General features: G+C 43.8%; 1 protein-coding gene across 1 annotated transcript in view; it reads right to left on the bottom strand.

Moving 5' to 3' along the window:
* Window positions 1-22,848, bottom strand: part of LOC126101412 (aldo-keto reductase family 1 member B1-like) — a 40,373-nt gene extending 17,525 nt beyond the window's left edge. The window contains exons 1-2 of the mRNA XM_049912074.1: window positions 22,774-22,848; window positions 6,625-6,792 (exon numbers count right to left, since the gene is read on the bottom strand). Coding sequence (XP_049768031.1) covers window positions 6,625-6,792; window positions 22,774-22,848 — 243 coding nt within the window. The remainder of the gene's footprint in view (window positions 1-6,624; window positions 6,793-22,773) is intronic.
* Window positions 22,849-25,772: the final 2,924 nt, after the last annotated feature.

The raw sequence follows: 25,772 nt of genomic DNA, 5'->3' as shown, positions 1-25,772 counted from the left end.
TAAAGGAATGTGCTGCGTATGTTAGACCAGTACTTAGCCATATTTGTAATAACTTCCTTTCCCATAGAAATATTTATTTTCCTGAATGATTGAAGTACTCAGTAGTGAAACTGCCACATAAACAGGAAGAAGGAGTAACATAGACACTTTTAGATTTGTTGCTGTGCCATCATTGTTTGCAAAAGTCATTGAAAAAGCTGTAGAAATAAGGATAATTTGCTATCAAATATACAGTTTGGTTTTAGAAATGGTCTAACATGTGAAAATGTTATATTATCTTTTCTCTGTGAGGTACTGGGTGGATTAAACAAAAAGTTATGAATACTAGGCATCTTCTTTGATTTAACTAAGGCAAAAGTTGGACCATTATGGAATAAGAGAGGTAGCTCACAATTATTTCCTCTTCTACTTTAAAAGCAGACAGCAAAATTTCATTCTCCATATTAATGGGAATGGGTATGAGGTGGCATCTGATTGGTACATTGTTAATAGGGGGTTGCCTTAGGAGTTGGTGCTGGAACCACAACCATTTCTTATACATGTAAGTGATATGTCTTCTAATATGACAAGTAATTCAAAAATATTTTTGTTTGTGGATGACACTAGCTTAGTAGTGAAGTATATTAAGTGCAACATGGGCAATGTATAAAATAGTGCAGGTGAACACCTAAGTTCATGACTTTTAGAAAGTAAACTGATGCCAAATTACAGTAAGACTCAGTTTTCACAGTTTATGATACACAATTCAATTAAAACTGACATTCTGATAACACAGAATGGACATGTAATTACTGAGTTTGAACAATTAAAGTTCCTAGTTGTTCAGATGTGAGGTAAGCTGTCATGGGAAGCTCATTTTCAGGATCTTATTCAAACACTGAAAGCTGCTATATTTACCACCAGAACAGTATCTGCAACAAGTGATAGTCATTACTAACAGCACCATGCTGTGTGCTATCCAGAGTCTTTGTATTATGTACAGAACTTTCTTACTGCAGCAACATTAGGATCACTAAAAACACATCACATTGCACTTTCTTCACACTGTTCATTCCTTCTGTAGGAGCATATCACTGCACATTCATTGGGACTATCACTAGGACTACCAACAGCACCATGCTGTGTGCCTTTTCTTTCCCCCACATGTAACATGATCGTACTACATGTTCACTGGGACCAGGAATCTAACCGTGCCGTATGCTTTCTCTGTGGTGTTTGTCCCACATGCAAAGTCATATAGAATGTTCCCCAGAACTGTCAACAGAACCACACTGTGTACTATTATACAGTGTTTGTCCTACTTGTAAGAGGGTCTTACTGCATGTTCACTGGGACTACTAGCTGCACCGACCACTGTATTTTTCTTCAGTATTTGTCCCACCTGTCGCACAATATTACTGCAGATAAATTGAGACTATTAACAGCACTGTGCTGTCAAATTTCTTTACAGCATTTGTCCCATCTGCAGAGGTGTTGTACTGCATGTTCCCTGGAACTACCCCCAGCATCACCCTGTGCTCTATCTCTACAGTGTTTGTCTCACATGTAGCATGATCATACAGCACATTCACTGGGACTATCAATAGAACCATGCTGTGTGCTACTCTACATTGTTTGTCCTACCATATAACAGTATCCTACTGCATATCCACCAGGACAAGTGACAGCTCAGTGCTGTGTACTTTCTCTAGTGTTTTTCCCACCTTTTGGAGGGTCTTACTGCACATTCACTGCAACAACTAACAGCACCACACTATGTGATAACTTTACAGCGTGTGTCCCATCTGTAGCAGCCATAATACATGATCACAGTTCAATCCCACATCTGGCCATCCTGATTTAGGTTTTCCATGATTTCCCTAAATTGCTCCAGGCAAATGCTGGGATGGTTCCTTTGAAAGAGTATGGCCGATTTCCTTCTCCATCCTTCCCTAATCCGGTGAGACCAACAACCTTTCTGTTTGGTCTCCTCCCCCAAAAACAACAACAACAATGCAATCACTTGAACTACTAAGAGAACCATGCCGTGTATTTCCTTTACAGTGCCTGTCCTCCTTGTAGGAGGGTCTTACTGCATGTTTTGTGGTACTACCCACAGCACTACTCTTTTCACTTTGTCTTGTTGTTTGTACCACCTTCATCAGTGTTTTATTGAATTTTCAGTTAGACTGCTATTACCACCACACTGTCTGCTTTCTTCACAGTGTGTGTCTCTCCAGTAGCAGGGCCATAATGCAGGATTACTGGAACTACTGACACCACAGACTATGTGTTTGGTGTAGTGTTTGTTCCATGTGTATGGGGATCCTACTTCACATTTACTGGAAATTGTAACTGCACCACACTATTTGCTTTTTGTAACCTCCTTGATGATAATGCAATACAGTACCAGAAACTTATGAAGAAGTTGTACATAACTCAGGATGAGCACTTCACCTGAGCAGGACATACACTACCTGTCAAAAAAAAGTGAAGCATCCAGAAGGGGCAGAGGAAACAAAATGAAAGATCACATGTGATGTTTCAGTGACTAGCAAGTCAAGTCAGCCCGCCCAGCCAGCAACGTGGTCTAATGCACTGCTTCCCAAGAAGGAAGGTGTGCCCATCCCCAGTAGGAATCTGCCTGGTGGATCAGTGGCTAGGTCTGGTGTGCCGGCCAGCCTGTGGATAGTTTTTAAGGTAATTTTCCATCTGCCTCTGTGAATGGAGGCTGGTTCCCCTTATTCCGCCTCAGTTACACTATGTCGGCAATTGCTGCGCAAACACTGTCTCCATGTACATGTACACCATAATTATTCTACCACACAAACATTGGGGTTACACTTATCTGGTATGACACATTCCTGGGAGTGGGGGTTTCTCTGGGAGCTGAACTGCACAATAACCCTGGGTTCGGTGTGGGGCAGCGGTGAGGTGGATGGACTACTGTGGCCTGTTGTGGGGTTGAGTACCACTGAGGGCTATGGTGGGATGAAGCCTCTCCATCATTTCTAGGTCCCTGGTTCAATACACACAATACACAAGTCAAGTCAAATTTATAAATATCTTGGCAGTAGGCATCCACTTCTCAGCTTAATGGAGCACCCCCTCTGACTGGGATGCATGCAGTGATTCAGTTGGGAAGTGTGGTATAAAGCTGTTGCATCTTCTCCTGAGACGAGCTGGCCCACAGCTGTTGTAACTGCTCCTTGATATACGGGACACTGACACTTGGACAGAGTTGATGCTCAGGCTGGTCCAATAGGTGTTCTGTTGGAGGACAGATCTGGGGACCTTGCTGGGAGTACCTCAACATCATGCAAACAGTTTGCAGGAACATGTCCCTCGCATGGATGAGCATTTTTCTGTTGTAAATTAGCACATGGCACTGTCAAAATTTCCTCAACCATTATCTTCTGTGACCTGAAATGATATTGATTGTTTTCCACATCATGACTCCAGGAGTAATTCTGTTGTGCCTCTTCAAAACATTGGAAGAATGGAAGCTCTCTCCAGATGACCACCATAGTCAGCAACAGTGGTCATCCAGGATAGTGAAGAACTGTGATTCACTGCTGAACACAGTACAACACCATTCATCAGTAGTCCATGCTTCCAAATAATGGCACCACTGCAAATGCAGTCATTTGTGTTGTGGAGCTAATGAAAGCTCATATGTGAGACAGTAACTGACTAGTCTGGCTACTCTTAGTCTCCAACCAGTTGGGTGTGGGATGACACAGAATGTAGCAGGGAGTCCATTACCTGTTCTCAGATGGCAGGCAAACATGAGAAGGTGTTACGATGTGCTTGATGCTCAATAGGGTGATCCTCCCTCATGGTGGTAAGACACAGTTGACTGGAATCTTGACGATGAGTATGTCTGCCCTCATTTTCCCATTCAGTCCAATAATGGACCACTGTTACCTCTGAATGTGCCACAAGTATGGATACTGCATAGTTCAATCAGCCTGCTAAATGGAGGAGCCTTTCAAACCGTCAGGTGCTGATAACGCTGTATCACACAGGTACCCTGCACCTCCATATTCTTACCAATAATCACTCAACATTTGACGTTGTTCATGTCACTTGTATATCCTACCTGGTCTGGTAACAATATCAAACATGAACAACACTAATGCACTGTGGTTGCCATTCTCCCTGTTACAGAAAATCGCAACTCTATTCATCTACATACCCGCCATGGTTTAAATGTGCAAAGTTATGTAACATCTGGCCAGGCCTTCTGGATGCTATAACCTTTTTGTCAGGCAGTGTTCTTTTTCAGTTAGCAAGAAGACTTCTGGTAAGTTTGCGTAGTCATAGTTTCGGACAAACATCCCCGATTGCTATGAAATTTAACACTATATGAGTAGTGAAAATTCTACTCCATTAAAACTTTTTGTGAATTTATGTTTGCTTCATATATGCCCCAGCTGCCTGTTGAGCACATTACTGCCTCACATGCCCATTTACTATGCTTGTGGCCAGATGAGTCACGTGAATACTCACATACCGCTGTTTGCCTCTGGAAAAAGCAACTTGTACTCCACACACAATACAGTACCCTGTTGCATTTAACAAAAGCTGAAACACTTCCATCTTCCTCATACATTTTCCCTGAGAGATTAATATGTTTGGACATTTTTCTCCATCGAACAGTGAAGTAGATTCACTCATCACTCACGGTTACTGTTCTTTCTCCTTTCATTTTTCAGGTTGCTCTTGTTCTCCCTCTCTCAATTCTTCTCATGCACATTTCTACCATGACTGGCACTCGACAGCTACCTTCTTGTAAATAATGATTCTTATTCTACTCTTCACACACAAAAGTAAACTGTGTTTCTCCTGCTAAGTCTAACATAAACCATGTTTTTCCTCCTAAGTCTATTAGTGTATTCACTATTACTAAGTCTTGGATTCCACTACACAAATGGAAAGGAGAGTCTGCAAGTTTCTTAAGGTATTCCATATCCAGTTGAAGCCATTCAGTTATTGGGTCCAGTTGAGATTGAGAAGGTGTTGACTGCAACATTTTGCATGCTGTTCCAAATAGTCCTAGGCATTTCCTATGGGATTAAGATAAGTTCATTTAGGGCCCAGTCAACATGCAATAGGTTGCCTCAGTGTTCTTCATAGCAGGAACATATGTATTAACTTGGTTCTCGTCATGTTGGAAAAACGAATTGTCCATAGCATACGCATCATGAAGATGCAGAATAAAAGGATACACCTGCTCTCTAACAGTACTATAATAAACACCTGCATTGTTTGATGTGGTTGTGCATTGTCTTCCATAAAAATGAAATCAGAGCTGAATGTACCCCTGAAAAGACGTACTTTGAGATGGAGTACAGTGTCACAGTGATGTTAACTGCAGAGTGTACCATGTTCAAAGATTTAGAGGTCAATTATGCCATGTGCATCATTATTTTCCACACCATAATGCCTGGACCACCAAAACAAACAAGTTTTCAATGCTCTTGGGTGCATTACATATCTCCACCTCACACCATATTATGGTATGTCCATAATCACTTCTCAGACTGAATCTGCTCTCATCTGAAAGGAGTTGGGTGACCCCAGACCCCCTTGGTTCAATCCCAATGCTCTTGACATCAGGCAAATTGCTCTGTGAATGTGCAGATATCAATAGAATGCAGTGTACTGGTCATTGGGCAGAAATACCATCCACATGCAATCACTGTGCCACTGTGGGGAATCAGACTGCATGCTTTGCAGGCCTGTTAAATGTAGTCACTATTGCACCTGGCTTTTGAAGTGGGCCCTTCCTTGCCTGTTTCACAATGTAGCGGTCATTCACCGTAGTTGACCACGTCATCTCCTTATGGCGACAGTGCCCTTGGTTCATAATGCTCCCCATGCACGTGAAAAAATGCTGTAAGCAATACCAAACTCCCGGGCTACACTTTGTCCTTCTTCCAGTTTCTTGAACACTCTACCCTGTCTGAAATCATCCAAATATTGTCTCCAGACCACACTGTAATGAAGAACACGAACACCGTGCACTGTAACTGCTCACTGAGTCACACGCACTGCCCTTTCCCATTTCTTCAACAGCCTGTTGTTATGGAGTTTGCTCGATTTGGCACTATAATCATGCTGACCCTATATGATATCCAACTTTTTGTACACAGCTTGGAGATCTCTAGCAACATGCTCCTGTACTTTCATTCATTTCCACAAAGTATTTCATATGTTATGTTATTTTATCTGTCTTGTCCTTATGTTTTGCACAGCAGTGTGTTTTACCAACCATGTACATGGAAAAGTATAGCACTGCAGATGAAGCCCACAGGAAGTGTGGTGTTTCCACAGCTGTCAGTCTCTTTTGTTTGGCACTTGGCCAGTGATTTTCGTGCATTTTTCAAACAACGTGGTTCTTTTAGAGGAAGAAAACACGTGAAATATAAATAATGTTATCATTTCATGTATGGATTAGTTATTTTTACCTACATGTCATTAATTAACTGCTAAAAAGGAGTGATACTTCCATAATACTGGTTTGTGTGAAAAATGGCACATCATTTTTCATTATCTTTCTGCATTATCTGCATTTTACTTGACTTTCTGTACACATCCAAAAGCCACCCTGTATCTTATTATTTCTGCTTATGCCCTTACCTTGCTAGTAACGAACACATCTTCTCGCTTGACTGTCCCTTCCTTAAATTTCTCCTGCAGTGCGTCACCCACACCTGATTCATTGTGGTATGCAGCTGCAGTGTCGATATGGCAATAACCGACATCAATTGCGTGTTTAACTGCCTCCCCGACTTGTTCTGGAGTTGCCTGCAACATCACAAAACATATAACTGATCAGAATGAGATTTTCACTCTGCAGCGGAGTGTGCGCTGATATGAGACTTCCTGGCAGATTAAAACTGTGTGCCCGACCGAGACTCGAACTCGGGACCTTTGCCTTTCGCGGGCAAGTGCTCTACCAACTGAGCTACCGAAGCACAACTCACGCCCGGTACTCACAGCTTTACTTCTGCCAGTACCTTGTCTCCTACCTTCCTAACTTTACAGAAGCTCTCCTGCGAACCTTGCAGAACTAGCACTCCTGAAAGAAAGGATCTTGCAGAGACATGGCTTAGCCACAGCCTGGGGGATGTTTCCAGAATGAGATTTTCACTCTGCAGCGGAGTGTGTGCTGATATGAAACTTCCAGGCAGATTAAAACTGTGTGCCCGACCGAGACTCGAACTCGGGACCTTTGCCTTTCGCGGGCAAGTGCTCTACCAACTGAGCTACCGAAGCACGACTCACGCCCGGTACTCACAGCTTTACTTCTGCCAGTACCTCATCTCCTACCTTCCTAACTTTACAGAAGCTCTCCTGCGAACCTTGCAGAACTAGCACTCCTGAAAGAAAGGATCTTGCGGAGACATGGCTTAGCCACAGCCTGGGGGATGTTTCCAGAATGAGATTTTCACTCTGCAGCGGAGTGTGCGCTGATATGAAACTTCCAGGCAGATTTAAACTGTGTGCCCGACCGAGACTCGAGCTCAGGACCTTTGCCTTTCGCGGGCAAGTGCTCTACCAACTGAGCTACCGAAGCACGACTCACGCCCGGTACTCACAGCTTTACTTCTGCCAGTACCTCGTCTCCTACCTTCCTAACTAACAGGCTGTGGCTAAGCCATGTCTCCGCAATATCCTTTCTTTCAGGAGTGCTAGTCCTGCAAGGTTTGCAGGAGAGCTTCTGTAAAGTTAGGAAGGTAGGAGACGAGGTACTGGCAGAAGTAAAGCTGTGAGTATCGGGCGTGAGTCGTGCTTCGGTAGCTCAGTTGGTAGAGCACTTGCCCGCGAAAGGCAAAGGTCCCGAGTTCGAGTCTCAGTCGGGCACACGGTTTTAATCTGCCAGGAAATTTCATATAACTGATCAGCCAGAACATTATGACCATTGACTTGTTATCGATATACACCTGTCCAGACGATAGCAGCATCACCTGGCAAGGAATAACTTCTAGTCAGACACATGCATGGTGCGTGATGTATCAGTGACGTTCTGCCCATGTGTGCAATGAGAAGACGCGCAATCTATCTGAGTTTGACGGAGGGAAGGTTGTGATGGCCTGGAGGCTCAGCATGAGCATTTTGGAAACTGCACGACTTGTCAGATGTACGAGGAGTCCTGTTATGAGTGTTTTCAACATGGAGAGAAACCAAGGTGAAACCATGCGTAGATGTCCTGTGGTTGGCCACCCCTTGCTGCAGGACAGACTTGTAAAACAGGACAGATGGCAAACTGTGGCACAGCTAGCATCAGACTTTAATGCTGGACAGAGTACCAGTGTGTCTGGGCAAAAAGTGCACTGAACACTCCTGACGATGGGCTTCTGCAGCCGACGTCACATGCATGTGCCAATTTTAACATCATGACATTGGCAACTATGAGTGAAATGGGCATGTGGCCATCTGCACTGGACATTGGCACTGTCGCAGAGCACTGCATGGTCTGATGAATCCCAATACCTTCTTCATCATGCCGATGGAAGGGTGCAAGTCCGTCATCTTCCAGGAGAGCAGCTCCTTGGCACCTGTACTGTGGGATGGAGACAAGCTGACGGTGGTGAACATTCACGTGGACATCCATGGCACCAGTGGAGATCATGCAACACACAATGATTGCCAAGGACTTGTTACAGACCACATATATCCCTTCATGACGATCTTGTTTCCTGCCATCAGTGGCATTTGTCAACAAGATAATGCGCCATTTCACAAGACCAGGAACTGGATGCACTGGTTTGAGGAACATAGTGACGAGTTCCAACTGATGTGATGCCCCCTTGTGTTAAGTGGCTAATTATTCATGTTATGTTGGCGGCACAATTTTTTTTCTATGATTGAGATACATTCCCTGATTATTTTGGGTAGATTTTCCTACTTTATTGCCGGAATTTGACGTCCATTGGCGTGGTGCCTAGTAGGTCTGTCGTAAGGCTTATGTTTATAGTACAGTTTGTTCATATTTGCTGCTACTAAAATCCATCGCTCTTTCATTGGTGAAACTTCTGTGCTGCGGTAGACCATGTTATTGTTCGTTCTTCTGTCGAGTCTTCCTGTTATACGGAGAATTTGCCTTTCAAGTGACAGTAATTTCTGTTTAATGTGTCTGCTTTCTACCCAAACAGTGGTGGCGTATCTAGCATTCTGCTTAACATACAAATGCGAATCAGTGTATCGTTGTTGGCACCCATTGTGAGTCAGATTAGGATGCGCCTGTAACCTCTTTCTCTCATACTTCAGACGTGTGGTGTCTATGTCATGGTTTTGTTCAGAGTTATTCCTAAATAGACGGCGGTCTCCTTGAGTTGCATTTTTTCCCTCACAGCTGGACTTAAGCATTTTGTAGATTCAAGTTTCTGTTCCTTGAGAACTGTCTGTGATAAAATACCAGAAGTTGTTTTTTGAAGTTTGACTTTATCCTCCACTTTTTTAGCTAGATGGTTGATGCATTTACTGATTTCTCTGTTGATTTCCTTCACAGACTGTCCATACCACCAGCAAGCTGTATCATCTACATAGAGCACCAGCCCATCATTCCATTTTGTTGTGTGTGGAATGTCAAAAGGTACATAAATTGTATAACGGGGCGAGAGAATCGCACCCTGTGGCACACATACTTCTGGGAAGAATGCTACAAACTGGGCTTCATCTTGATATATTTTTGATGACCTGTTGTCTAGGACGTTCGAAAGAAATGTGGCTAGTTGAGTTGAAATCTCCATTACAATCCCTTGAGTCACACTTTGTCGAACACACTGCCTATCTCCAGGCCCAGAGCTTAGGTCTGCTTCGTTAAGCTCATTTCTTGTATTATACTGGAACAGACGCTTAGTCTGAGGTCTATAGTGGCGTTTCCTTTCCTAAATCCTGATTGTCTTTTCAGGATGATGGTTTTTTCCTCAGCGTTGTCTGACAGTCTGTTACTGAGTATTGCTTCGAATACTTTCCCTTTTACTGGGAGTACCGTGATTGGGTGGTATGATCTGGAGTTGTCTGGTGGCTTTCCTGGTTTTGGAAGCATTATGCACTGAAGCGCCAAAGAAACTGGTATAGGCATTCATATTCAAATACAGAGATATGTAAACAAGCAGAATACGGCGCTGCGGTCGGCAACGCCTATATAAGACAAGTGTCTGGCGCAGTTGTTAGATCGGTTACTGCTGCTACAATGTCAGGTTATCAGGATTTCATTGTGTTTGAACGTGGTGTTATAGTCGGCACACGAGCGATGGAACACAGCATCTCCGAGGTAGCGATGATGGGGGGATTTTTCCGTACGACCGTTTCACGAGTGTACCGTAAATATCAGGAATCCGGTAAAACATCAAATCTCCGACATCGCTGCGGCCGGAAAATGATCCTGCAAGAACGGGACCTACGACGACTTAAAAGAATCGTTCAACGTGATAGAAGTGCAACCATTCTGCAAACTGCTGCAGATTACAATGCTGAGCGATCAACAAGTGTCAGCGTGCGAACCGTTTAACGAAACGCCATTGATATGGGCTTTTGGAGCCAAAGGCCCACTGTTGTACCCTTGATGACTGCATGACACAGTCGCCTGGGCCCGCCTGCACCGATATTGGACTGTTGCTGATTGGAAATATGTTGCCTGATTGGACGAGTCTCATTTCAAATTGTATCGAGTGGATAGAGATGTACGGGTATGGACACAGCCTCATGAATCCATGGATGCTGCATGTCAGCAGGGGACTGTTCAAACTGGTGGAGACTCTGCAATGGAATGGAACGTGAGCAGTTGGAGTGATATGGGACCCCTGATACATCTAGAAAAGACTTTGACAGGTGACACATACATAAGTATCTTGTCTCATCAGATGCATCCATTCATGTCCATTGTGCATTTCGAGTGACTTGGGGAATTCCAGCAGGACAATGCGACACCCCTTAATTCCATAATTGCTCCAGGAATACTCTTCTGAGTTTAAACACTACTGCTGGCCACCAAACTCCCCCGAAATTAACATTATTGAGCATATCAGGGATGCCTTTCAACATGCTGTTCAGAAAAGATCTCCACCACATAGTACTCTTTCTGATTTATGGACAGCCCTGCAGGATTCATGGTATCACTTTCCTCCAGCGCTACTTCAGACATTATTCGAGTCCATGCCACGTCGTGGTGCGGCACTTCTGCATGCTCACAGGGGACCTACACGATATTAGGCAGGTGTACCAGTTCAGTGTAGGTATCCACTCATTAATTTAAAGTAGTTTTCTTTCATACTTAAGTGATAAATTTATTTCCCTACTTCATTGGTGTATGCGAAGCACAGTTTTTGTATTATTAATCCGAATATGAATGCTGGTTTTTTGTTTCATTCCTCTTATGATTAAATTCTGGGCTTACAACGAGTTATTCACAAAAAGCTATACCAATAATGTTAGGTTGGTAATAAAAATTAAAAATCTGAAATCGGACAAAATTAAAATGACTGGCAAAATCTTGATGTACAGCAACGAAAATAATCGGCAAAAGCCGATATATTAATTTCCCACAGTGTGGAAAAACAGGAAATGCACTTTAAAAAGTTTATTCTATAGCACTCTGTTTGTGTACGAAACTTCGCATTTGCCACTGCTGGTGAGTTTATTGTGTTGTTTTCACGTCTTCTGTTATTTAGTTTTGACAACATATTTTTTTGATACCTCCGTTTTTTGAGTTGCTGGGATAAAGTGTAACGGATGACCAGATGAATAGGAGAAACCTCCAAAACTACACTTAGGTTGGCTGTTAGAATAGGCTTTTAGCAGACTAGGATTGAACTAAACATCCTTGTGTCTACAAAGTGACATATTACTGAGCAGTCATACCAAATGACATGTTCTGTAACACACCACAATCTTAAATCTGCGAATTATTGCTACAAATACGTGAGAATTTAGTAATAAATGGAAAATAGATGACCCCATCTTCCGGGAGGGGGGGACAGCCAACACTCCTCCTCCTCCCACCACACTCTCCCTCGTCCCCTTCGGACATAGTGTGTTTAGATGTAAGGAAGTTGAGTCAGTTAGTTAGTTAGTTAGTTAGTTAGTTAGTTGCTTGTTCCATGGATCATATTCACGATAAACGTTATGATGTGAAACGTGTCATTGAAACAAAATGAACAAAAATAGGGTGAAACAAATAACATTATGTAGATGTGACGTACTTGTAAGAGGCAAACAAATGATTAAAATATCAGAAAAATTGGATGATTTATTCAAGAGAAAGAGCTTCACTAATTGAGTGTGTCAATAAAACTTTGATCCATCTCTGGCCCCTATGCAAACAGATATTCGGCTTGGCATTGGCTGGTAAAGTTGTTGTGCCAAATTCTGTGCAAATGGCATGTTAGATTGTCAAAATCCCGGACTGGTTGGATGGCCCTGTCCGTAATGCTACAAAAATTCTCAATTGGGAGAGATCTGGCGACCTTGCTAGCCCAGTAGGGTTTGACACGTATGAAGACAACAGTAGAAACTCTCGCAATGTGCAAGCGGGCATTATCTTAATGAAATGCAAGTCCAGGGTGGCTTGCCATGAATGGCAACAGAATGGGGCATAGAATGTCGTAGACGCACCACTGTGCTGTAAGGGTGAAGCGGATGACAACCAAACGGGTGTTGTTATGGACTGAAATGGCACACCAGCCCATCACTCATGGTTGGGTCATGTGGCGGGCGATAGTCGGGCTGGTATCCCACCACTGACTGGGTCGTCTTCAGGCACGTCTTTGGCCTAAAATCTCATTAACTGAAGTATAGTTGTCTTCACTGATGCGTCGCGCTTCGAACTGAGCCTCGATGACTAGAGAAGACATGTCTGGACACGTCCCAGACATTGGTGCGATGTCAATCTGACTGTTGCTGCCATACAGCCCAATGACAGTCTGGGCCGTCATTTCTTTTTATAGTGGGCCCCTTTTGGTTGTCATCCGCGGCACCCTTACAGCATAGCGGTATGCTGACGCTATTCTACGCCCCATTTTATTGCCCTTAGTGGCAAGCCATTCCGAGCTTACATTTCAGCAAGATAACGGCCGCCGACACACGGCGAGAGTTTCTACTGCTTGTGTTCGGGATTGCCAAGCACTAACTTGCCCTGCAAGCTCACGCGATCTCTCCCCAAATGAGAAAGTCTGAGACACTGTGGGCAAGCCCCTCCAACCAACTCGGGATTTTGACACTCTGACGCGCCAGTTGGACAGAATTTGGCACTAAATCCCTCAGGAGGACATCCAACAACTCTACCAATAAATGCCAATCCAAATAATTGCTTGTACTAGGGCCAACACTGGCCTGCTGCTGTGGCAGAGCGGTTCTAGGCGCTTCAGTCCGGAACTACGTGGCTGCTACGGTCGCAGGTTCGAATCCTACCTCGGGCATGGATGTGTGTAATGTCCTTAGGTTAGTTAGATTTAAGTAGTTCTAACTCTAGGGGACTGATGACCTCAAACGTTAAGTCTCATAGTGCCTAGAGACTTTGAACCATTTTGGACCAACACGTTGTTGACTCGCTCGATTTGTGACGCTCTTTCTCTTGAATAAAACATCTAACTTTTCTGGAATTGCAGTCATGTATTTGTCTGTACATGTACATCATCTCTACCAATTTCCATCCCATTCGGATTACTCCTTCATGGTGTGTGGTTTTTTTTATGTTAGAGCATACATCTAAAAAATGACACAAATATTTTGATGGCCTTATGTTGGTCAGCTACTTTTTTCGGTAAAAAGTTCAAATTATTTCCATTGAATAATTCCTCTAAGGAATATGGAAGAATTTGTTACCAGCCGGTGTGGCCGAGCGGCTCTAGGCGCTTCAGTCTGGAACCCCGCGACCGCTACAGTCGCAGGTTCGAATACTGCCTCGGGCATGGATGTGTCTGATGTCATTAGGTTAGTTAGGTTTAAGTAGTTCTACGTTCTAGGGGACTGATGACCTCAGATGTTAAGTCCCATAGTGCTCAGAGCCATTTTTGAAGACTTTGTTAAGAAAAATATCCTTAACGAACGACTGAAAACGCTCCTGCTGTCTGTCAGACACTTTACCTCCATTTCCGTCGGTTGAGTGTCGTACAGTGTTGTACCTACTTATTTCACTCCTTTCTACGTCAAAGTGAAATTCATTAAATGGTAACGTAGATAATTTATCCTTCTGGTACTGTATGTACGTGAATATCTCGGTTACTCTCAAACTTAAATGGAACGTTCATAACAAATTTCATAAGTGAATAAGTACACTGTAATGCTGCTGTTATTATTCCCAATTACTTAAAGAGATGCGTGCGACATGTGCGCGTGGAACCCAACACATAATTCTAATTCCTTTATTTTGCGGTATGAATACTTTTTGCCAAGGTGGGGATTTACCCCAGTGTATGTTCCCATAAGACACAAATGAATGAAAATGCGTTAACTTACTGACTTCTGTGTCCTCAAGGCTGCAGTTATTCCTTTGGCAAAAGTAGCCTGACCTAAACGTGATACATAGTAGGTCTACTATATGGGTTTTCCACTTTCATTTTTCAGCAGTATGTACACCTAAGAACTCAGAATTTTCTACCCTGTTCATTGTTTCTTGTTGGTACACTAGGTTAATAAGAGGTGGGATACTTTCGTCTGCACAGAACTGGTTGAGGTGTGTATTTCAAACTTTAAAGGTAGCCCATTTGTGTGAAACCACTCAGAAACTTTCACTCAAAAACTTTCACCGATGATGCTTTGCTCGGCTTCACAACAGTACTTCTGTCATCTGCAAACAAGGATAATTCTGCATCCTGAGTCAAGTAAAATGATTGCTCGTTAACACAACGCAAAAACAGCAGTGAATCAATCATCAAACGCTGTAGGATTCCTATGGTAGTTTCTCCCCATTTGACGTCCCTCTTTATATTAACTGAGCAGCATAGAGCAACATTCTTATACGAATTAAAACAGGATTGTGCAGAACCACATACTCCATAAAAACTTCCGAGGTAGGCTGTTATGACTGACACAGTCAAGTGCCTTCGGAAGTCCAGAAGATCCCAACTGATGATACTTTATTATTTAAAGATTTTATTATGGCTGATTAAATGAGCAAGTAGTTGACTCACAAGGGGAACCCACTGCATGTCTCTCTCTGATACAGTCGAAACTTGGAATGGTGAAAGAAGGATGGAAACAAAGGTGTATCTATTTCGGCTTGGGTGCCAACGTTCAATAATTTTTTGGGAAATAGAGGTTAAACTTTCGACGCTATTTCATCGGTGTACCCGCGCAATATACCAAGTATATCAGTATATCAAGTGGGTTGGTAGTGCAATGGGCAAGAGTGCAGTTTCGAAATTTTGTGCCCCGAGTTCGAATCCAGTTTTTGTTGTCACGGAAGTACGACTATGTCACATCAATATTTTTTGTGACATTGTAAAATAAAATGGAACTGTTGACAAAACAAATATGCATATCAAATATTGCTTAAAACATTGTTTTGTCACAGATATTATACAGGTGTCCCAGGACGAACAACCAATACTCAGGGACATGACAGGAACGATCATTCGAAGCAAAAAAGTATAGAAACCTCGGTTCTAAAATGCGTACGTTCAGAGTTATGAACTGCTCCTCATCTTCGATGATGTGAAAAGTAGCTAATCTACTGCGAGTTCTTTGCTTTCCACTTTTTGGGAGGAAGTAGTACGAATCATAACAAGAAAAAATTATCTAGTAAAAATAGGCTCTAAAACGCGTATCTCAAGAGCTATGAGCACTCGTTCAGTGCAAGAGATGTGTTGCACAGTAGTGAATATGTACAAGTCCTCACATCTCATAAGGTATGCGCTTTAGAACTCATGTTTACTGGACATTTTTCTCGTTTTTTGGTCCACACTGCCACCTCTTTAACTATAGAAAGCAAAGTAGAAGAGGTTTGTTTCACAGTATCGAAGATGAGGAAGTGCTCATACCTTTTAAGCTGTGTAGAGTCCATGTTTACTAGACGTTTTTGATTCGAATGTTCGTTACACTGAATACTGACCATTCCATCTGGGACACCCGGTAAAATTAATAGTAGTTGAAAAACAAAAACATAAGGATTCTAGTATTTCGATGTTTGCTTTGTATTTTGTATTTGAAGAGAATCAGCGCATTCACAAAAACATTCAAAGCATAAAAATATCTTTAGGAAAACAACCTCGCGATCTTAAATACTTATGTTGAACGTCAGCCATGTTCAAGACTAGAACATGTCGGTATTCCGAGTCCATCGACAAACAGCCCATCGTATAAGAAGGGATCGTCTTGCCCATCCTCGTATAAATAATACATAGAAACGGCTTTATTTTTACGTAAGGTCGTCGCACTTTGTCCAGAAACTGGTGACAGGTTCCTTTTGTCAGCTTTCCAGATTTTTCGGCTGTTGCGTGCGTCTTCTGATGTCGTTCCATTAACTGGTTTACTCAAGGACCAAATTTGTCACTAACTTTTTGCAGACAAACGAAAACTGTTGGTGGCGGTTTTCTGGAAGGTGTTAATCTGTGTCAATTGTGACGTTAAATCTATTTTTAGTAAAATTCTTATTTCTTTAGCTATCAGTTCCATTGTACTTCACGATGTCATAAGCTGTATTGATGTCACACACTTTCGTGACAAGGAAACAAAAAAAGACTTAAGATGGGGTTCTATCACAGGGCGCAAACTGGGTGTTTGTGTTGTCCTCATCATTTCATCATCATCCAGGAAAGTGGCGAAATTGGACTGAGCAAAGGTTGGGAAATTGTACGGGCGCTGATAACCACGCAGTTGAGCGCCCCACAAACCAAACATCATCACAGGGCGCAAAATTTCGGACTGTTGTCCTAGCCACTGCGCCACCAATGCTCGAGTTGCTTGATGAATTCGCGTCGAAACTTCAACCTTTTTTTCTCTCAGAAGCTATTGCGTGTTGGCACCTAAGCCATAACAGATGTCTATATTTTCGTCCTTCTGTCATGCTGCCAAGTGTCGACTGTATCAGAGCGACAAATGGACGGTTCTACTTCTCCGCAGAGTGCCTTTTGAAATGCAAATTGTGACTGGACAAGTATCCCGCCACTACACAGGTGAATGACAACTCTGGAGTGCATATTCTTTTCAAAAACTTTAGAAAATGATGTAACGAGCGACAATGGCAGTAGTTATTGACATCTGTGGAGTCACCCTTTTATGGAGGGGCCTAACAGTGGCAAATTTTAATCAGTCTGGGAAACCAACCTGAATTAATGATGCATTACATAAGTGATTATGTACACTCCTGGAAATGGAAAAAAGAACACATTGACACCGGTGTGTCAGACCCACCATACTTGCTCCGGACACTGCGAGAGGGCTGTACAAGCAATGATCACACGCACGGCACAGCGGACACACCAGGAACCGCGGTGTTGGCCGTCGAATGGCGCTAGCTGCGCAGCATTTGTGCACCGCCGCCGTCAGTGTCAGCCAGTTTGCCGTGGCATACGGAGCTCCATCGCAGTCTTTAACACTGGTAACATGCCGCGACAGCGTGGACGTGAACCGTATGTGCAGTTGACGGACTTTGAGCGAGGGCGTAGTGGGCATGCGGGAGGCCGGGTGGACGTACCGCCGAATTGCTCAACACGTGGGGCGTGAGGTCTCCACAGTACATCGATGTTGTCGCCAGTGGTCGGCGGAAGGTGCACGTGCCCGTCGACCTGGGACCGGACCGCAGCGACGCACGGATGCACGCCAAGATTTTAGGATCCTACGCAGTGCCGTAGGGGACCGCACCGCCACTTCTCAGCATATTAGGGACACTGTTGCTCCTGGGGTATCGGCGAGGACCATTCGCAACCGTCTCCATGAAGCTGGGCTACGGTCCCGCACACCGTTAGGCCGTCTTCCGCTCACGCCCCAACATCGTGCAGCCCGCCTCCAGTGGTGTCGCGACAGGCGTGAATGGAGGGACGAATGGAGACGTGTCGTCTTCAGCGATGAGAGTCGCTTCTGCCTTGGTGCCAATGATGGTCGTATGCTTGTTTGGCGCCGTGCAGGTGAGCGCCACAATCAGGACTGCATACGACCGAGGCACACAGGGCCAACACCCGGCATCATGGTGTGGGGAGCGATCTCCTACACTGGCCGTACACCACTGGTGATCGTCGAGGGGACACTGAATAGTGCACGGTACATCCAAACCGTCATCGAACCCATCGTTCTACCATTCCTAGACCGGCAAGGGAACTTGCTGTTCCAACAGGACAATGCACGTCAGCATGCATCCCGTGCCACCCAACGTGCTCTAGAAGGTGTAAGTCAACTACCCTGGCCAGCAAGATCTCCGGATCTGTCCCCCATTGAGCATGTTTGGGACTGGATGAAGCGTCGTCTCACGCGGTCTGCACGTCCGGCACGAACGCTGGTCCAACTGAGGCGCCAGGTGGAAATGGCATGGCAAGCCGTTCCACAGGACTACACCCAGCATCTCTAAGATCGTCTCCATGGGAGAATAGCAGCCTGCATTGCTGCGAAAGGTGGATATACACTGTACTAGTGCCGACATTGTGCATGCTCTGTTGCTTGTGTCTATGTGCCTGTGGTTCTGTCAGTGTGATCATGTGATGTATCTGACCCCAGGAATGTGTCAATAAAGTTTCCCCTTCCTGGGACAATGAATTCACGGTGTTCTTATTTCAATTTCCAGGAGTGTATATATTGGGCCACAACTGTTAGTGTCTTGTTGGAGATATTACCCACCCCTTATGAACTTGTCTTGTTGGAGGTGTTACCCAGCCCATACGAACTTTCAGTTATTAGAGTCATAGTCCTTAGTTCAGATGGGGTTGAGCCATCAATATTTATTGTCCTCTGCACTGCTTCTTCAGTGACTTGTTTTGCTTTCTCTTATGAAATATTTGCAAAAATTCGACTTTCAACGCTCTGACCCTAGACGGGTCAATCGGGCTCGCCCGCCGCCGTGGCATCCTTCATCAGTGGCGTCACTGTGAGCACTATGGAGGGGCAAGTGGTCGGCACACCTCTCTCCCGGTCGTTGTTGGGTTTCTTGACCCTGGAAGCGCTACAGATCGGTCGAGTAGCTCCTCAGTTTGCATCATGAGGCTGAGTGCAACTCGTACTAGTCCTCTCACGAAGGAAAAATCCCAGGCAGTACTGGGAATCGAACCCGCATGCCATCAGCCTCACTTACCACTCGGATAGGTAGCCAGACATTTGCAACAATATTTTCACCTACGTTTTAGAAATTCATTATTAAAAATTTACCGAAGAGCCAGAGAAACTGGTACAGCTGCGTATCATCGTTTAGGGCCCCCGCCAGCATGCAGAAGTGCCTCAACACAATGTGGTATGGACTCGACTAATGTCTGAAGTAGTGCTGGAGGGAACTGACACCATGAATGCTGCAGGCCTGTCCATAAATACGTATGAGTACAATTGAGTGCAGATGTCTTCTGAGTAGCACGTTGCAAGGCATCCCAGATATACTCAATAATGTTCATGTCTGGGGATGTTTGTAGCCAGCGGAAGAGTTTAAACTCAGAAAAGTGTTCCTGGAGCCACTCTAGCAATTCTGGATGTATGAGGTGTCACTCAAGTCCGCCGGAATGCATATTTGACAGGAATGGATGCAGGTGATCAGACAGGATGCTTACCTATGTGCCACCTGTCAGACTCGTATCTAGCTGTATCAGGGGTCCCATATCACTCCAACTGCACACGCTCCACACCATTACAGATCCTCCACCAGCTTGAATAGTCCCTTGCTGACATGCAGGGTCCTTGGATTCATGAGGGTTGTCTCCACACCCGTACACGTCCAGCCGGCGATACAATGTGAAACGAGACTCGTTCGACAAGGCAACATGTTTCCAGTCATCAAGAGTCCAATGTCAGTGTTGACGGGCCTAGGTGAGGCGTAAAGTTTTGTGTCGTGCAGGGAACACGAGCTTGGAAAACCCATATTGATTAAGGTTCCTTGAATGGTTCGCACGCTGACAGTTAATGATGTCCCGGCACTGAAATCTGCAGCAATTTCCGGAAGGGTTGCATTTCTGTCACTTTGAATTATTCTCTTCAGTCGTCGTTGGTCCCGTTCTTACAGGATCTTTTTCTGGTCTCAGCAATGTCGGAGGTTACCGGATTACTGATATTCACAGTACGCTCGCGAAATCATCATAGGGGAAAGTCCCCACTTCATCGCTACCTTGGAGATGCTGTGTTCCATCGCTCGTACGCCGACTATAACACCACGTTCAAACTCACTGAAATCTTGATAACCCACCATTGTAGCAGCAGTAACCTATCTAACAACTGCGCCAGACACTTGTCTTACATAGGCGTTGCCGACCGCAGCGCCGTATTCTGCCTGTTTGCATGTCTTTGTATTTGAATAAGTATGCCTACACCAGTTTCTTTGGCGCTTCACTGTATCTGCTACACGTGAACTGTGCTGTACAGTGCTTTCACCCACTAACAGATATAATGTTATCTTCTATGGCTTCTTCCCCTGTCTCTCATTTCACAATATTCCATGCTGAATTGATTTTACTGAATGATATGTCAGATTCAGACAAGGTTGCATACTCGAAGATTTTTTGCCAACTTATAAAAATTTTACACAACGTCTTATAATGTGAAAGTACGCTTTTAATATAAAAAAAGACATCCCGCGAAGGAATTATCCGAATGGGATGGAAATCAGTGGATATGATCTACATGTACAGACAAATAAACGATTACAATTTCAGAAAGAAATTGGATGGTTTATTCAAGTGAAAGAGCTTCACGGACTGAGCATCTCAATAATTCGTTGGTCCACCTCTGACCCTTATGCAAATAGTTATTCTGTTTGTGATTGATTAATACAGTTGTTGGATGTTCTCCTGAGGGATATCGTGCCAAATTTTGCCCAATTGACGCGTTAGATCGTCAAAAATCCCGGACTGGTTGGAGGGCCCAGCCCATAATGCTCCGAACGTTCTCAAACAGGGACAGATCGGGCGACCTTCCTGGCAAAGTTAGGGTTTGGCAAGCACGAAGACGAGCAGTAGAAACTCTCCGTCGTGTGCGGCGGCCATTATCTTGTTGAAATGTAAGCTCAGGGTAGCTTGCCATGAAGGACAACAAAATGGGACGTAGAATGTCGCCATCGTACCGCTGAGATGCAAGGTGCCACAGACGACAACAAAGGGGTCCTGCTATGAAGCGGTTACAGCAGACCATCGCTCCTGGTTGGGCCGTATGGCGGCTGACTGTCAGGTTGGTATCCCACCATCACATTTTCAGCCTGGACTCTCATTGATTGGAGTAGAATTGTCTTCAGTGATGAGCTCCGCTTCTAACTCACCCCCGATGAACAGCAAGGACGTGTCAGGAGAAGACCCAGAAGGCGGTGGGACACCAACGTGACTGTCGCCCTCCATATGGTCCAACAACCACGATAGTCTTGGGTGCCACTTCATTTCAGTTTCATTTCATAGCAGGACCGCTTTGGTTGTCATCAGCGGCACCCTTAGAACGGTACGTCGACGATATTCTACGATTGGGTTTCCCTCCCCCCTTCATGGCAAGCCAGCCTGGGCTTACATTTCAGCAAGATAACACCCGCCCGCACATGGGGACAGTTTCTGCTGCTTGTGTTCGTTCTTGCCAAACCCTACCTTGGCAGTAAAGTCGCCGGATCTATCCACAATTGGGAAAGTCGGGATTTCGACGATCTAACGCGCCAATTGGACAGAATTCTGTACGATATCCCTGAGGAGGATATCAACAACTCTGTCAATCAATACGATATTGCAGTGCCTGTGTTGTCCGAAAGTACGGTACAATATTCCTTCGAACATGCATGCTGATCTTCCGCTTGTTGCGAGCGATTACCTTACAATGGCGTTCTAGCTAACTTGGATTGTTTATACGTTTAAGTGATGAGTACGTAATAAAATTCACTAGTATTTGATTTGTAAAGGGAGCGACCAAGCGCTCCTAGCCATGAGGACGTGACGAAACAGCATCCTTATGATAGTTTCCGTTCCGCTGTTATTCCATCTTAGTCTCTCGTACGGGTCGCTTCTAGTCTTCCCAACAGCGGGTCACCCTGCTGTCACACCAGTAAGAAAGTGCCACCTTCTACCATTCCACACAGTAGCTTGCATTGTGCCCCAAGTAATCACGTTGGTAGAAACTATTTTTTATTGCAAATTTCGAGTTCTAAAAATTTTTTAGTGCCCTCTTATTTTAAACTTTTTTCCTCCTTTTAGATGCAGGCAAATTTGAAACAAGGGTCTATAATGACGTGATCCACCCACCACCAATTTTTACGAAATTAATGGTAGCTTGGTTGGTTGATTTGGGGAAGGAGACCAAACAGCGAGGTCATCGGTCCCATCTGGTTAGGGAAGTGTAGGGGAGGAGGTCGTCCGTGTCCTTTCAAAAGAATCATCCCGGCATTAGCCTGAAGCGATTTAGGGAAATCACGGAAAACCTAAATTAGGCTGGACCCACGCCTTTGTCACCCTTGGTTCGCCAATGTGATGTAGACAGTATTTACTGAATAACATATCTTGGCTAGGAGCGATGGGTACATCTATGACCTTTTAACACTGTGTATGTATTTCGGAGACGGCGTTTATTAATTTTAAAATCCACGAATTTGAGACACTCTATATTACTCTTTACCAAGTAAGTTGCAGATACCCAAAATACAAAATACTTTGTGAGTTCATGTTCAGAGAGTGCTCCTTTTTAAATGTTTACCTGCCAGGTGCCGAGCCCGAAAGCCGGCATGCTCCTGCCGTCGTTGAGCTTCACTGTAGGAGCGAGCGAAGGCATGGCTACGGCGAGGATGCACACTTGTGACTGGCGCTGATCAGCTGGTAGGCGCGAAACGGTCCGCTAATATAAGAGTACGTACAACGCGGTGTTGCACTCGCGGCGTTCCGTTAGCAGGCAATTACCGACGTGTGAAAGGGCTGGGGAAGCTACGAGCACGTGCTGAGTGGAAGGAGAAGCTTGTTTATACAGGATCACCTCATCAATGTTTGCCTTCTTTCACGATGATTGTTCAAGAAAGTCATCCATTTTTGTTGCTATATTCAAACACAAGGATAAGGTTCAGTAACAAACGTTAATTCGTATCTGCTGTTGCCTTTGCTCCTTGTCTCCATTCCACGCCAAGCACAGAATTAAATACGTCAGTCACAACACCTAACATAAAAGCATCAGTTGCAAAGGAGCAGCCGCGCGGTTAGAGGCGCCATATCACGGACTGCGCGTCCACTCCCGTCGGAGGTTCGAGTCCTCCCTCGGGCATGGGTGTGTGTGTTCTTAGCATAAGTTACTTTAACTCAGTTTAAGTAGTCTGTAAGTCTAGGGACCGACGACCTCAGCAGTTTGGTCCCTTAGAAATTCACACACATTTGAACTTTTTTTTCATCTTCCTAGAAACACATTTCTGTATAAAATCATCCTTTACATTGCCTTCCAACTCCAACTACCGAAGACCTAAAAAGTCTCCTCTTTGCGAAACCAGGCTCCCGGAAAACCTTCTTTCTTTCAAACCATGTGCCCACGGCAAGATCCTTCAACCCATCTCATCCAGACTCGTCCACGGGCACACGAACAACAACATCGTCTCTCCGTCATCAAGTGTGGTCAACTTCTGCAGCTACCCTAGGCCCCATACCTCCAACAGAACAAATGCCGATCCTCGCGCTTTCTATCTCCAGATATGGAAAAAGCCTACGACTCCTACGACTGTGTACACCACTGTGGTCTCCTGTTAAAATTTTGTTATTTAGTACTTCTACCCAAGGCCTAACTGCATCTTTTCAAACTAAAAGTCCGGCAAATCCCATCTATCAGCAGGGGTCCCTTACAATTCATCCTGTCATCGCTCCTTCACATCCTTTTTTTTATGAATTTGTCCAGCTATGGACCGCATACAACTTAATACTTATGGTGTTTCTTCTTCTTCCGTTCTTCCCAGTACTTCTTCATTTTCTCGCCAACTGCTCGTCTCTGCTCATCTGTCCACACTCTCTTGGGTCGAGGTTTTGGCTCATCTTCTTCATAGTTTGCGATTTCTATAAGTAGCCTAAAGTAATTCCTGTCACGTGTTATTTCTTCTGTAACACCTATTTTGTTGGCGTCTTTCTTTACTGCTTCTATCCATCCTACAGTTTTTTTCAGCTTACTAACGTAATTAAAAATTTTCTTTGTAATCCGTGTTTCTTCCATTCTTTTTAAATGTCCATAAAATTTTAGCCGTCTCTTCCTCATTGTATCTGTGATCTTTTCTGTATTTTTGTATAGGTCTTCATTTCTCCTTTTAATCCACCTATTTTCCTTGTTTTTCTCAGGACCTAGAATTTTTCCTAATATTTTTCTCTCTTTTTTTCTAGTTCTCTTAATTCGCCTCTCTTATTCAATGTTAGGCACTCTGATCCGTACGTTGCTTGTGTCCTAATAACTTAATTATAATGTGTAGTCTTCGCTTGTATGGATATTGATTTCTTATTGTAGTAGTTTTGTGTTAATTTATATGCAAATTCTAACTTTTTTATTCTTCCTTTATTTGTTGTGTTATCCAGTGCATTGGCTTGGATCCACTCCCCCAGGTATTTGAATCTATCAACTCCTGTAATTTATCCATACTTTGTTTTCATAAACTTTTCTGTATTATGTTTGTATTCTATGTACTCGGTTTTTTCATAGGATATTTTTAGCCCAGTCTTTTCAGCAATCTCGTGTAACAGATGAAGCATAACTGTTGCGTCTGTTCGGTTTTCAGTTATCAATGCCATATCATCCCCAAAGGCTAAACATTTCACTTCAAATTTGTTCTTTCCTTGGCCCATGCTTATACCCTTTATGCTCTGTTTTTTAATGTGCTTTCCCATATTTTTACTATTTTATCTAACACCAAGTTAAAGCGAATTGGGGACAGTCCGTCTCGTTGTCGAACTCCTGTTTTGATTTTAAATGGTTCAGAAATTTCGCCTTGAAACTTAATTCTTGATGTTGTATCTGTGAGCGTTTGTTCAACAAGTCTTCTGGTGTTTTCATCTATCCCTGATTCATAGAGTATCTGGAATAGTGTTCGTCTGTCAACTGAGTCGTAGGCCTTCTTGGTCTACGAAAGTAATTTTTATTTTTATTTTGTATAGCTCTCACTTTCAAAATTGCTTTTAAATTATGAATCTGTTCTGCACATGATCGACCTTTTCTAAATCCTGCTTGATAATCTCCTGTATTAGGTCCTGCTTGTTCCTCTAGTCTATTTAAAAGTGCTTTAGAAAGTATTTTGTATGCTACTGGTAACAAGGATGTGCCCCTGTAGTTGTTGGTGTCTGTTTTATCTCCTTTTTTATGGAGAGAGTGGATCAATGCTTGTTTCCAGTCACTGGGTATGATTCCTTTTGTCCAAATGTCTTTAATTACTTTGTGAATTTTCTGCCATGCGGGTAAGCCCCCTAGTTTCCACATTTCTGCTACTATTCCATCCTCACCTGGTGCTTCGTTATTCTTCAATGTTTTGATAATCTTTTCTATTTCTTCTACTGTAGGTGATTCCAATGGTGGATTTTCATGTAGTGGTTTTTGAAATTGTAACCTGTCATTAGGCTCCTCACAATTTAATAGATTTTCAAAGTATTCAGCTAAAATTTGGCAGTTCTCTTTATTGCTTAAAACCATTTTTCCATTTTTATCTTTCAAATGTAAACTTGGTGACTGGAATCCTGTTAAAACTTCTC

The sequence above is a fragment of the Schistocerca cancellata genome, chromosome 9 (genome assembly GCF_023864275.1).
Source record: "Schistocerca cancellata isolate TAMUIC-IGC-003103 chromosome 9, iqSchCanc2.1, whole genome shotgun sequence".
Lineage (NCBI taxonomy): Eukaryota > Metazoa > Arthropoda > Insecta > Orthoptera > Acrididae > Schistocerca > Schistocerca cancellata.
This window is presented reverse-complemented; position numbering and strand designations above follow the sequence as displayed.